Source organism: Sciurus vulgaris (genome assembly GCF_902686455.1).
Source record: "Sciurus vulgaris genome assembly, chromosome: 10".
NCBI lineage: Eukaryota > Metazoa > Chordata > Mammalia > Rodentia > Sciuridae > Sciurus > Sciurus vulgaris.
In genome coordinates, this window is record NC_136470.1 from 135,305,435 (window position 1) to 135,318,377 (window position 12,943).

The window sequence follows — 12,943 nt, forward strand, 5'->3', positions numbered from 1 at the left end:
TTATCCTAAACTTTATTTGGTGGTTTGTTTTAAATAGTTATGCTAATGCTGTAAACAGAAATTTGTAACCTGTCTCTTCTATGTCGCATTATCCCTAACCTCTAAAACATCATTCATAATTAGCATATAATTTTACACTTAATGTACCACTCTGATTCTTCAGGGGAAGACTTTTTGGGCATTTCTAATATTCCAGAATATTAAGCCATGTTGCAATATGCACACTTGCATAGGATTTTCTCTTACATTCTTATTTGTTTCCATAGTACAGTTTCTTAGAAAAGGACTTTTTGGTTGAAGGGCATAACTATACATACTTGTGAAGTTCCTGACACATCGGTTTGAAAAAAGTTCTAAATGCAAAGTTGGCCTGATTGGCACTTCCAGCAAGGACTGTAAATTTCACAAATAGGCACAATGAACACCAAGGGCAGGAAATACCCTCATCCAGGGTCACCCTCAAGGTATCAGTGGGCCTGAGGTTTAGGTTGGCTGCTGTATCTTGGCAACAGAAATACTCTTGTCCATGTTCAAACGATTCCAGGCTATGGAAAAAAGAAAAACCAAAATAAGTCAAGTTATAAAATTGTCTTGATTAATAGTCCATCCCTCAGGTACTTAAACATAATTCCATCCTCCAGCAACTTAAACAAAATTCATATTCAAAACATGTTAGGATAGGAAAATATCTATCTGAGACTGCTCAGGGAGGTGTTAACATATTGCGTGTTGTTAAAATCTGAGATTCCTCCTTCATGATGTCTCCTCACTCTTGACTTGTTAAATAGGTTTAGCCATTGCAACCATAAGTAAATCATCATTATTTTAGCAGTTGAGGTTGAAATAGTTTCATTTCCCCTGTCTCAAACCACTTGTTAATGTCCTCAGTATAAAGACATCTTATTACTTGAAAGTAACAATAGTGAGATAAAGTCCTGAGCCCTCCATTATCCTATGTGCAGGAAAATTCCTAATAACAGTACAATATCTTCACGCTCTTGGTTATCTCTACATGGAGAAATGAAATGTCACTCATTCAAAACTCTTAGGCTGTTTTCACCGTACAAGATGGCGTGTGGATTCCACACTTGTTGACATGATTCATTCCATTGAGGCAAGTCAACAGATGCATTGGAACATCAGAACAAAATCGAGAATTTGGAGCTTGAGTAAATGCAGGGCAGTAGAAATGGGGGCAAGTGATGGAATGGCAGAGCCCACCCCCAGGGGTAAAGGGGAAGAGCCCAGGGCCAGCGCTACCTGGATGATGACCGAGTAGGTGCCACACAGGATCTTGGAAAGCTGCATGGCCACTCTGACCAGGCAGATGATCACCTGCAGCCCACTGAGGGCTATGAGAACGGAAAACAGAATCACGTTCCACTCCACCACACGCGCAGGCTCCAGGCACTGGGTCCACAGGCTGGAATCTGTCAGGAAACTGAGAGAGAAGAGGGCGTGGCCAACCAGACCCTGCAGGGGCTCACACAGGGTCCAAGGCGGAATCTACAGACACTTATACGTTTGGGAAATGAATACTTTATCATTAAAACCTAACCAATATTCGCATACCATCAGATTAGCATGTAGTAATATTAGACAGTAATATGAATTCACATATTTGAAGACTCCTTCAGATGCATCTGTTGAACACTGTATGCACAGCCCCTGAGCTAGACGCTTAGTTCAAACGTGCTGTCCACCTTGGAGGCAGCCTCAGTGATCAGGAGGCAAAACAAATCCCAGAAGGGTCAACAGCAGAGGAGGTCAGCAGTGTTGAGAGAATCCAAGACAGAGAGTTCAGAAGACAGGGCAGGAGACTTGTTCTGAACATAAAATCACAGATATGGCAAAATAAAAAAAGATTCCCCTAGAAATTCCTCAGCTCTGTCCAAGCCCTTTCGACAGCGTTTCTCACGGCAACCAAATGAGCCAGCATGGGGATGATGGGAAGGTTGGCGGGAACCCCAAATGTACCTGACTCAGCAGGTCTGGATGAGCAAGTTCCATTTCTCAGTCCCTCTAACCCTAACCCCCTCTCTTTCTTTATTTCCTCCTTTCCAATGCTCTGGAAACTCAGAAGCACTCTAAGAATTTCTGGATATTGCTAACCGTCTGCATCCCAAGCCATAAAGAGCACCGAATACTGAGTTGGCACTCCTGGGACTGCAGGGCCCTGGGCAAGGGACTTCACCCCTCTGACCTCCAGAGTCTTATCTGGATAATGGGGTTAATATATCCCGTGATTGTGACTATTTGGTGAGAAGCATGTAAAAATGTTTTGGAACCTGTAAGGCATGATACAGGCGTGATTTTCTGCTACCCTTGACCTTGACCCATCACAGACCTCCTCACGACCATGAGGGAGGCAGGTCCCTCCAGATCCCATTTCCAGACTCTTCCACATGCACATCATGCATAGATCATCTAGCACTTAAAACCCAGCTGGCTTGAGGGGAGTCTGGGTTTCCCAGGCTAGGGTACCGTTCCTCAAAAACAGCACCAACTGGGTGGGAAGGAATAGAGAAGCTGCCGTGGCATTGGCTTCATGTGTAGAACTCCACCCAGATCCTTATCTCTGTAGATCTACGTCTGCATCTGCGTCTGCATTGCTATCTGCATCTGCTTCTATTTCCTAACCAGACGGAAGGCTAAGGGCGCTGATTCTCTTTCATTTGTCTAAGGCCGAAGGCAGTGCCCAGTACAACGTAAAGATCAACAAATGTTCGCTGAATGAAAACTGATTCAGGATCCTCGCTAGTCATGGTACCAGTGGCTGGACCTGCTGGCCAGCTGGCAGATGGATAATTCAGGGGACATAAGGAGTCTGCAGGGTAATGATGTTGATAATAATGAAACCTGGCACACCTGAGCGTTTATCACACCTTATTTGTGTAACACATCCATTATGATTCTCCTTGCTCTGTGAGGCAGGTATGATTATTTTCCCCAAATTACAGAGGCTCAGAGAAAGCCATATATTTGCCTAAGATCATACAGCTTATAAAGAGGTGTTTGAAGACTTAAATCCAAACCTATAAGCATCAACGACCTGTGCTCCAAGGGCAGTATTTACCCTAAGGCTGCCCACCTCAGTAGACCCTCTATCAATTCTGTGAATTCCTGGACGGGAGGGAGCCTCTGTAAGTGAGCTCTGATTCTCTATCGCTGCAGTCAGCCCAAGTTCTGGACATGGTAGTGCTCAATAAACGTCTGTTGCATAAATGAATAACTAATATTCATCATTTTGATATTAATCCCTTGTCTTCCCTGCATTTGCCAAACCTTGGAAACTTCTGGGAGACCAGAGACTTAGCTTTCCTGCATGGCCTGTGAACAATGTTTCGCCTCCCAACATTTTTATGTAGTGAGAGGCAGGAGAAGACAGCTGAACGAAGTGATGGAGAGACTTGTGAAGGGGAAGGCTGCTTTGGTTTGGGGATAGGGAAACGTTGATTTAAAACAGGACTTTGCTCATGTGGGAATTTCTACAGTGAGGTCCTCTTTCCTGAGCCCCTTCAGTCCCATAGGAGTGTCATCTCCAATGCACTCGAAGGCCTGAGGTTCTTGTCTGGGTTCTCCCGACCCAAGGGGAGACCTGTCTACTAAGAGGTCAGCACGTGTGATGCCTTGCTGGACCTTCACAGTGAAGGCAGCGGTGCCGGGTGGGCCCAGGTTGCACGGGAGACCTCACGTCCACAAGGCCCTGGAGCAGAGAGAGCCATTCGCAGGGCCAGGAGAAGTAAACGGGATTCCCCGGGGATGGCAGAGGCTGCTGCTGTCATCCCACTGCATTCTGAGCACAGGATGAAGCCAGGGAGGTGCACTGGGCTTCCCTTGCAGCTCTTTCTGGGCTGTGCTTCCTCCTGAGCTGCCTCCGCAGGCCCTGGCAGTCCAGTAAGGCCAGCGCAAGGCCAGTGGAGGCATTCTGAGAGACAGGGTTGGGGTACTCGGGCCACCAGCCTTCTGAGCAAGGGCATCTCTCCGGACCCTTCTTCATTACAAGCTGAGGAAGCTTCTGGCTCCTTCCACAGTCATGTTCCTGGATCCGACTGCACCTCCCTGCTTGTCCCGCGTGGTTCTGCCTCTGTGTTCCCTACGGCTGCACCTCCATTCCTCCCTGCCGCTCTAACAGACCATATCCAAAATGGCCACAAAAGAAGATCGAGACACTGAAACCAGCCAGACCCCAGCTCCATCAGTCGCCAGATAACCACGAGGTTTTAATCTGAAATATGGGGAAAATGTAACTTTTCCTGAACAAATCATGACAGCCTCAAAATATTGAGTACATACATATTCAGAGCCCAGAGAAGACAACCAGGTAAACAAAGATGTGTGCGGGAATGAACACACTGATCCGGGGATCAGTGACAAGAAAACGCTGCACTAAGGTAGCCACGGGATCCCCGGAGCAAGCGTGGACAATGGGACAGGAGGACAGGGCTTCTGATTCCTGAGCTCCTTGGTTTGGGGCATCACTCCTTACCGTCCTGCGGTGTCTTCAAAGGCATATTCCCAGCCATGGAGGGTGCGGCAGTATGGGCCCTGGATGAGAGCCAGCGTGGATATGACCAGGCAGTATCCAGAGAAGGCAGTTCCCAGGGCGGAAAAGAGAACCGACAACATGGCCTAAATAGACACAGAAGAAGGGAGTGCCAGAGAACGAGGAAAACAGGAGACGGTCTGTCACGGCACCCCTTGGTACCCACCCGCTCATCGGTACCCACAGCAGCCCGGTAATACCACGTGCTTCTTAAAGACGGGAAAATTTGATCCCAACCTGCTTGATCATAAAAACACATTTCAAATGATTTTTGTTTGTTATCTATAGCGGGAATCAGATCATTTACAGTACGTCTTCTTTTTTTCTGGAAGTTCGTTATCAAAATAACAAAGACCTCTTACAGAATCTCAGGGAAGGGGTGCAATCAATCACTTGTAGCTAATTATTGAGACCTGTTATTTCCTAGGTAGGGCGACTTCTCTAAGAATAAGCTATGGCCTCTGTTTCCTTTGTGAAGATGGTATTTTAAAACCTTCACATATGAGAATGTAAGAGGGGGCGGAGGTGTTTGCTAGATGTTCACCGGGTCCACAAGATGGCAGTGACGGAGGGGCAGTGACGGGGAGCAGGAGCAAGGGCCCCGCAGAGATGCGAGAGAGGGGGCAGGTCGTTCTGACCCAAGAAGCATTCACTCAGAGGCGTGAGGGGGCAACTCTGAGGACCAGATGGCCCTGGGGTTCATGTTGGGGACACAGACTGGACAGATCTATTCAGGCCTCAAGGAGCTTCTGAAGCCGCTTGGTGATCCAGGCTAGAGACGGCTTGCATGCCCAATCAAGGAGTCTGGACTTCTTTGTTCTTGTCAGGGGGCGCACTCTGTCCCAACATTTTATTAAATAATATTTAAATCCACAGAAAAAGTTGAAAACATAAAACCACAAACCCCTGTACACTCTTTATCTAAACTCACCTATTAGAGCACCTTCCCGCGCAGGTGCCGTCTCCCTGTACGTATCTGCTTACACACACGTGGGTGTGTACAAGCTCCTATTCATACTATGTTGTTGTTGAACCATTTGAAAGTGGGTCTGCAGGTATCATGGCCTCTCACCTCTAAATACACAGCATGATCTTTCCTAAGGTTAAAACATTCCATTGTTTTGTAACTCTTTTATTGTAATGGATCCAGTGAAGGTCTATGTGCAAGGTTATTTCTCTCTCTACGCTAGTCTGACTTTGTTTTTCATAAGATCAGATTTTTTGAAGAATTTCATCAATTGTCTTTTGAAAGTTCCACTTTCTGGCTTTTCTGCCTGTTTCCTCACGTCGGGTGCAGACGTCCAGGCAAGAATACCTGAATGTGGGGCGCACCATGAGCCTCTCGTGCTACTGAGGCAGAGCATGTTCTCTTGGTTAAAGGTGCCCTCAGATCTCTCCCCCATGGAGGTTTATTTTTCATTTTGCAACTAGTAAATGACTGGTGAGGGAGTCCTTTGAGACAGGGTCAAAGTCTGCTTCCTAACATTTCAAGTGACGGACCTGGCATCCACTGATGACCTCACTGGTCACCAGTGACCACACAGGGCATTGCAATGTGCTGCTTTATTGATTTTATCATTTCTCTGAATTCCAGGTGACCAGTTTTCTGCACAGAAGGACTTCCGTTACCCATTTCTCCCTCTCTGCTTTTCTCTTTCAATATTGTCGTGGACTCATTGATTTTATAATCCAATGTGCAATGATCCACAGCTGCTACTCCTTTCTCAGGTGCCCAGATGGTCCAAATTTGGCCTTGGGGGCCCCTTGCGGCCAATTCCTTGGCGCGCCCCTGCCATTCTTGAGTACTTCCTTGCTTCCTGGTGCCCACCATGCACTTGGAACCAGCCCACCTGAGACCTAGAACAGGCTGTTTTTCCGACAAGCCATGGAAGTGACTTTTGAGCAAGGAAATGATGTGACCAAGATGTACTTCTCTGGCTGTGGAGGCACAGAGCTGGAAGTGAAGAGCCCATGGTTGAGGACCCCGCTGGAGACAACTAGGAGTTGAGGGGACCAGGACAGACATGGGAGGAAAACACATAGGGTCAGAAAAGAGGCTGGAGATGTAATGAAAAAAAAAATCCAGAGTTGGAACTTGGGAGGAAAGGAGACAGAAACAAGGATGCCCACAAGGGTAGTTGGATTTGGGAGAAAATTAATTTATTTTCAGAAATGTTGATTGGAGGGGGGAGAAAGACAGGAAAATAGGAACATGCAGATAAATCCAGCAGCCGAGACAAGAAAGCAGAGGACAAACCTGTAACTTTCGGGATAAAAACCATCTCAGCTTGCAATCCTTTGTTTAAATTAGTTCATTGACTGTAATGTCAGATGACTCCTAGCTGCCATTTGTGCTGGAGAGGCTAATAGGAAAAAGTTGAAAACATAAAACCACAAACCCCTGTATACTGTTTAAGGTGAAGTGAATGTGTTGATTTTGATTCTATACTTAATGATATGTTCATTTGTTTCCTAGAATTTCCCTGAGTATCACAGCTTAAATGTTTACCTGATCTACTGCTTCACCCAATTTTGAAAACTCTTCCATAATTATAATAAAATAGCTATGGGACAGGGATATCTGAGTGTATTGCTTGAGAGCACACACACAAGATGTATTTAGATTTTTTTGATTCTTTTTCACAAGAGGCATAGTGCTAAGTTTAAGCAATTAATCTTATTTTCCAAAGGCATTAGTCAAAGAAAGTTGGCCAAACCATCTTAAGCTACGCATTCAAATCTGCTGGGGAGATTTTTAAAGAAATCATGCCCAGGCTGTGTTCAAACCAACTAAGTGAGTGACCCCAGGGGTGGACTTCAGGTGCTAATATTTTTGCAAGTTCCTGGGTGGTCGCAAGGTGGAACCCCTGCTGCAGAATACCCAGCAGAGTCTGGTCAAGTTCCTCCCAGTCAATCAATCCCAAGTTCACTTGGATCCACAAGCCCCTCCTCTATAAAATAGGAGCAATGACAATTTAATCCACTGGGCAAATGTAAAGAACTATAAGTGTTATGCAAATGCGAAGAAAGGACCAGAAGGAGGGAGAGGAAGAGGACAGTGGTGGGAAAGTCAGATCCCAGGGGGCCTGCTGAGCTTGGGCTTAGAAAACAGGGTGGCACTTCTCTCCCTGGTTCTATTTTAATTATTTTTAAAGTTCCAATTTTTACAAAACTGTACATCATGTATACCCAGTCACATGGATGAATCTAAAAATCATTATGCAGGGGAAAGAAACCATATAAAAAGACAAATACTGTCAGATTCATTTTACTTAAAACACTAACCAATCTATAAGGACCGAGCAGATCTTTTGGGGGTAATGGGAATGTTCACATATTGATTATCGTAATAGCTTTTTGGAGCATCCAACAGCCAAAACTCATGGAATCGTGTACTTTCGATGGATGCCATTTATCATATGGAAATTAGTCCTCAGTGAAGTTGGCATGGGAAAAAACAGACTTCCAGAAACCCAATGAGAAAAAAGTATTGCTCTTTCCCAATTCCATGGGCCTTTCAATCCTGGGTTCCTAGAAAAGTACCATCAGAACAAAGGCAGAGGCTATAGGTAAGCAAAGTGGAAGACGTCTCTGGAGAACACTTGGTGTGAGCGAAGGGCCAAGAGGGTAAGATGGCGTCCGAGTTTTCATGCTACTGACTGAGAGGAAAGAAAGCTGGAATCTGCCCCACTATCCCCGAGCTGCCGCCCTTACCATGTACTTTTTTCCGCAGTTTTCACTCTGGCAACATTTATAGTTGCTACCATTGTCCAGGACCAGAAGAACTGCTGCTACTATAAGCATCTGTAGGAGGAGGAGAGAATGTCAGAAATGGAAGCTCATTTACCCTCAAGCTCCTGAGCACAGCCCTGGGATTTCAAGCACAGACTCTGGTGTCAGGTGGACTCAGGTTCAAATCCCAACTCTGCTGCTCTCTAGCTGTGTGAACTTGAGAGTCCTTCTCTAAAAAGTGGTGTTCAGAACTCACCCCGCTGAGTCGTGATGAGACAATACGTAACATTTTGAGTTTAGTGCTGGATTCGCAGTGATGGATCAATATTGGCTATCATTCTCGTGGTTTGCAATAATCAAAGGGAATGGGTGAGGAGGAGAGAGGGTATAGACATGAGCGTTCCACGGTAGCCAGCAACCTGCACTTCCCCTGCCTTGGTTGTGGAGGATGAAGGAAAATCATCCATCAGAGCTTGCCGTCTGCCAGTCTCTCCACCTACTGCCCTTGGGAATGGAGGTGGGAATGGTCAGTCTCAAACTTCATCTCTAAAGGAAGTTCAGTTTCCCCATGTAATCAAGAATTTCCAGTGTGTTCTGTCTGTATTAAGCCAGCTAATGGGGAGGATTCAATGCTTTCTACTTCTTTTCTTGGTATCTCAGGCAAAGGGCTCAAGCTCTGGAAAGAACGTGGACTTCTTTACTCTTTGAATTCTGGCTAAGACAAGTATGAACCAGGGCCCACAGGAAACCCTCCATCGGCCCTGTGCTCTCAGGGTCCGGCACGAATCCTGAGAAGGCGTCCACTGTCACTCAACATTTGCAGCCAGCATCTCCACTTTCCAAACACCTTGGGCTCTCTTTATCTGTCCCTTTACCTGTTTATCTACATTTCTTATCCTTCTCCTAAAATGGAATCAGAACTGCATGAAATCAGGACTTTACAATCACATATTGCAGTGATCCCTAGAAAATAAAAATTAGAAAATGTATTTTTCTCCCAGTTTTAAATGGTACCTGGAATACAAGTCCAGGAGTCCTGTATGTCTCTCCTTCCAACAATGTTAATTATTACAGATTCTCATAGATTCTGGTTTAATCTCATTTATGCCTATTCTTCCATTTGTTGCAATTACTTATTGATGGAAACAATGATAAGATAAAGCTGAAGTAACAGTAACCAGCATCATTATCATATTGGTAGGAATAATTAGCCCTGGACCCTGGAGTCCTGTTGCTTAGCTGTTGACTGTTGAAAGAGCCTGCCTTTGTTTTTTGTTTTAAAATGCTACAGCAATATGGAGGACTCAAAAATAATGGAGGAAAATTATCCACAATTCCACCACCTTCACATTTCAACCTATTTATTTCTAGAGTTTTCTCATTTCTGTATGTTTTCTATAGTTGCAATAATAAATTTATCATATTTTGTTGTATCTTTTTTCACTTCACATAAAATAATGTACATTTTCAATGCTGTTATATTTTCATAATTATGATTTTTATCACTGCATGAAGAGAGTGTATCCCAATTCATTTAGCCATTTCTTTGCTAGGATGCTTTTTAAAATAATGCTATAACAACCATTGTTCATAGAACTCTTTCCTTACTTTGTATTATTTCCTCAAAATGAATGATGGGATTTAGAATTATTGAGTCGAAAGACATAAGCATTTTCATGGACCTTAATATTCTGTGCCAATCTCTTCTCCAAAAGATTTACTTTTCTTCACTAACACTAGTTGTGTACCTATTATATGGCAACTTCAACAGCCATTGGGTATTGCTACTTAAAAGTCTGCTGAATTAATATGCAAAACCAAAATGAAATCAAAAGTAAATGAAAATTGCTTTCCAACATAGCTGTTCAAATGTCATAATAATTAAATACTCCCAAGAGCAGAGATAGATTATAATGAATTTTCTTCCACATTATTGGCAGTCTTGTGAGCTTACAGTGCACAGTGTCTTATTGTTTTCAGAAATGGGACCCCAGGAAAAGCGTCTTTTCCTCTGAGTTGCCAACGTGATTTACTATCAGCTCATTTATTTTTGAAGAACACAAAGCCATCAGGAAAACACTCATGGATTCTTACCAGTGACAAATTTTGAGTTCATATTCAAAAACATCCTCCACTTTAAGAGAGATAATATAGGACTATTTACTGATAACGTGGCCCATTCTTTGATGAATGTTTATAATTACAACAGTCACTGCAAACCCACTACCTGTCAGTCTCTGTCCAGGGCCCTTTATCGGATTTTATTTAATCCCTGCAATTATTCTGGAAAGTAAACGTCATTATTCACGTTTTAAAAAGGGGACATGGCAGCTTTGAGTTTGAGTATCTTGCCAAAGTTCTCCTGACACAAAGGACAGAGCTTATATCTGAAGGAAGGTTTGTCTGGATCTCCAAGTCCCCAATTTTTCTTGCTGTTTTACTACCCCTGCCCCAGGTTAAAGAAACCATGCGTGCAGACAGAAAAGCCGTTCTAGAAAAGAGTAATGCCACCGGAGATGAAATAGCTTAAATTGATATACTGGCTTCATGACTTTTTCAGCAAAATATTTTTATAGGCCAATGTCCCACAAACTTTATTTTTGGACTCGTTTCCTGCATGGTTAAAGCTACATTGCTGAATAGTTGGTAAAAAACAAAGCTATACCCCAAACCCTTAAGGACTAATGGCCCCTCTACCCTCCCATCTTCCAAATCCCAAAGCCAAGGTGAGTAGAATGCTTCCCTGGTGTTCAGTACTGTGACCTGGTACAAGGCCATCCTTACTAACAGGCCCCCATTCTGTAATCCCCAAATCTCCAAAGTCACACTTACCATGACACCTGAGAAACAAATTCCTTCAAAATACCACACGTAGTTGGTGAGCTTATTGCTGGCTGCATAGGAAACTTGCCCGTTGGGGAGATACAATAATATGTTCACAATGATGCTCCAAAGTGCCAGTGGAATCAGCAGACAGCTCAGGCAGCCTCCACACTTCCGAGACCCCATTGCGGCCTGCTCACAGCCTGCAGAGTCCAGGAGATAGCCACATACGCCGGTTCTTCTTCGTACCTGTCTTTGTCTTTCTTTTTTATTCTTTAATTACCTGTCACTTTCTGGGTCAGAAACCTTCACTTCATATTTATGAGGAGCCAGGGCTTGGACTACAACTGCAGCCCAGAACAATCTGGTGTGAAATACTGGTTTACTATTTGGAGAACAATAGACAATGATCGAGGGCTGAGGAGCTGAGCTGGTCTTCATCCTGTGCCAGAGGAATGCGCTGTTTGTCACTGCTCCTGAAAATAAGTCATTTTCCTCTGGATTCAAGTGCGACAGACAACCCTGAGCATGTTTGAAGAAGGAAGTTGGGGAGGGAACTGGATCGGAGTCTGGCGTTGAACGGAGGGTTCAAGAGAAACCTTCCCAGGAGGCTTGGGTTAGAGTGTGGCCTGTTCAGACCTTTTTCTCTCTCTCTTTCACCCAGTGTTCTTTATGATTTTCTGTAGCTATTATTAGGCACCATTCGTACTGGAAGGAGTACAGAGAGGACTAAGAAGGGATTGGTTACAAGCATCCCAATTGATGACTTGATGGTCCTCCCAGAGCCCCCGTCCATCACCTCAGCCTCTGAAGCAGTCACGCGGGCACCGTCACAAACCTTTCTTACTGTTAAGGAAAAGGAGATAAAAGAAGGCGGACTCGGGCTCTGTGACCCTAAATAAAGATCGGGGCTTCTCTCTTACCCAACGCTTGCCTTAACTGTAAAGAGCTGCAGATACCTTCTAGTCATGATGACGTCAGAACCATCACATTAAAGACCGCCTGGATGGGAATCCTACAATTGCTGAACCTCATTCCTCCCCTTTCTGCAGGACCTGCTTGACTTTTTTTAAGTCCCAATTTCTCAGCTGTGAAATGGGGACAAAATATAGTACCTTGCCCAGAAAGATAATGAGAAGATGTTTGAACAAGATTATTTGTACAAAACACAGTTTCAGTTGCACATAGAGACAGCCAGTCAGTCAGCAATAAATGGGAGCCATTAGAAATCATCTTTTTTTTTTTTTTTTTCCAGTGCTGGGGATTGAACACACTTGCTAGGCTGGTGCTTTAATCAGGGAGCTACATTTCCAGCCTCGGAGTCATCATTAATGATACAAAGGGCTATTATGGGAACCTAATTGTCAAAATGGTGCAGAGATTAGAAGAAAGTTGGCTTATTTACTCCTCTGTATACTCAGATTTCTGAATCATGGTCTTAAATCTAAACCCCCAAAGCATTTACATTTAATTATCTTATAGTCCTCCTGAAACTGTTAAGATGCTTCAACATATATGCTTTTAATTTGGGAAAACAAAAATCATTTTTATGAGAATCGTTTTCAGATGACATGATTATCATTGCGATACATTTTTAGAAAATTGGGATATGTGGAACCACTTTTGGATTCAAAGGAAACAAAAGTAGAAACTAGTGGCCTTGCGCTATGGTGGCCAGAGAGGTTTCTCAGCACCCCTCTGGGTGTGGGTATGTGTTTTTGGATGCACTTTGAGATCCAAGTGCATCTCAAAGTCTGGACGACAGACTGAAACCCCCCCACCCCCAAAAGATATCAAAGCACCTAAAGTCACATCTGCTGGAGGGCTTGCATGAGTGGAAAG

The 12,943-nt window shown here is 44.1% G+C and overlaps 1 protein-coding gene across 1 annotated transcript; it reads right to left on the bottom strand.

Moving 5' to 3' along the window:
* Window positions 1-361: 361 nt before the first annotated feature.
* TM4SF18 (transmembrane 4 L six family member 18) lies at window positions 362-11,710 on the bottom strand. Its single transcript, XM_079100908.1, has 5 exons — window positions 11,111-11,710; window positions 8,261-8,350; window positions 4,490-4,632; window positions 1,261-1,441; window positions 362-545 (listed from the first exon to the last, which is right to left on the bottom strand). The coding sequence occupies exons 1-5, from the start codon at window positions 11,285-11,287 to the stop codon at window positions 531-533; spliced, it is 606 nt and encodes a 201-aa protein (XP_078957034.1). The 5' UTR covers window positions 11,288-11,710; the 3' UTR covers window positions 362-530.
* Window positions 11,711-12,943: the final 1,233 nt, after the last annotated feature.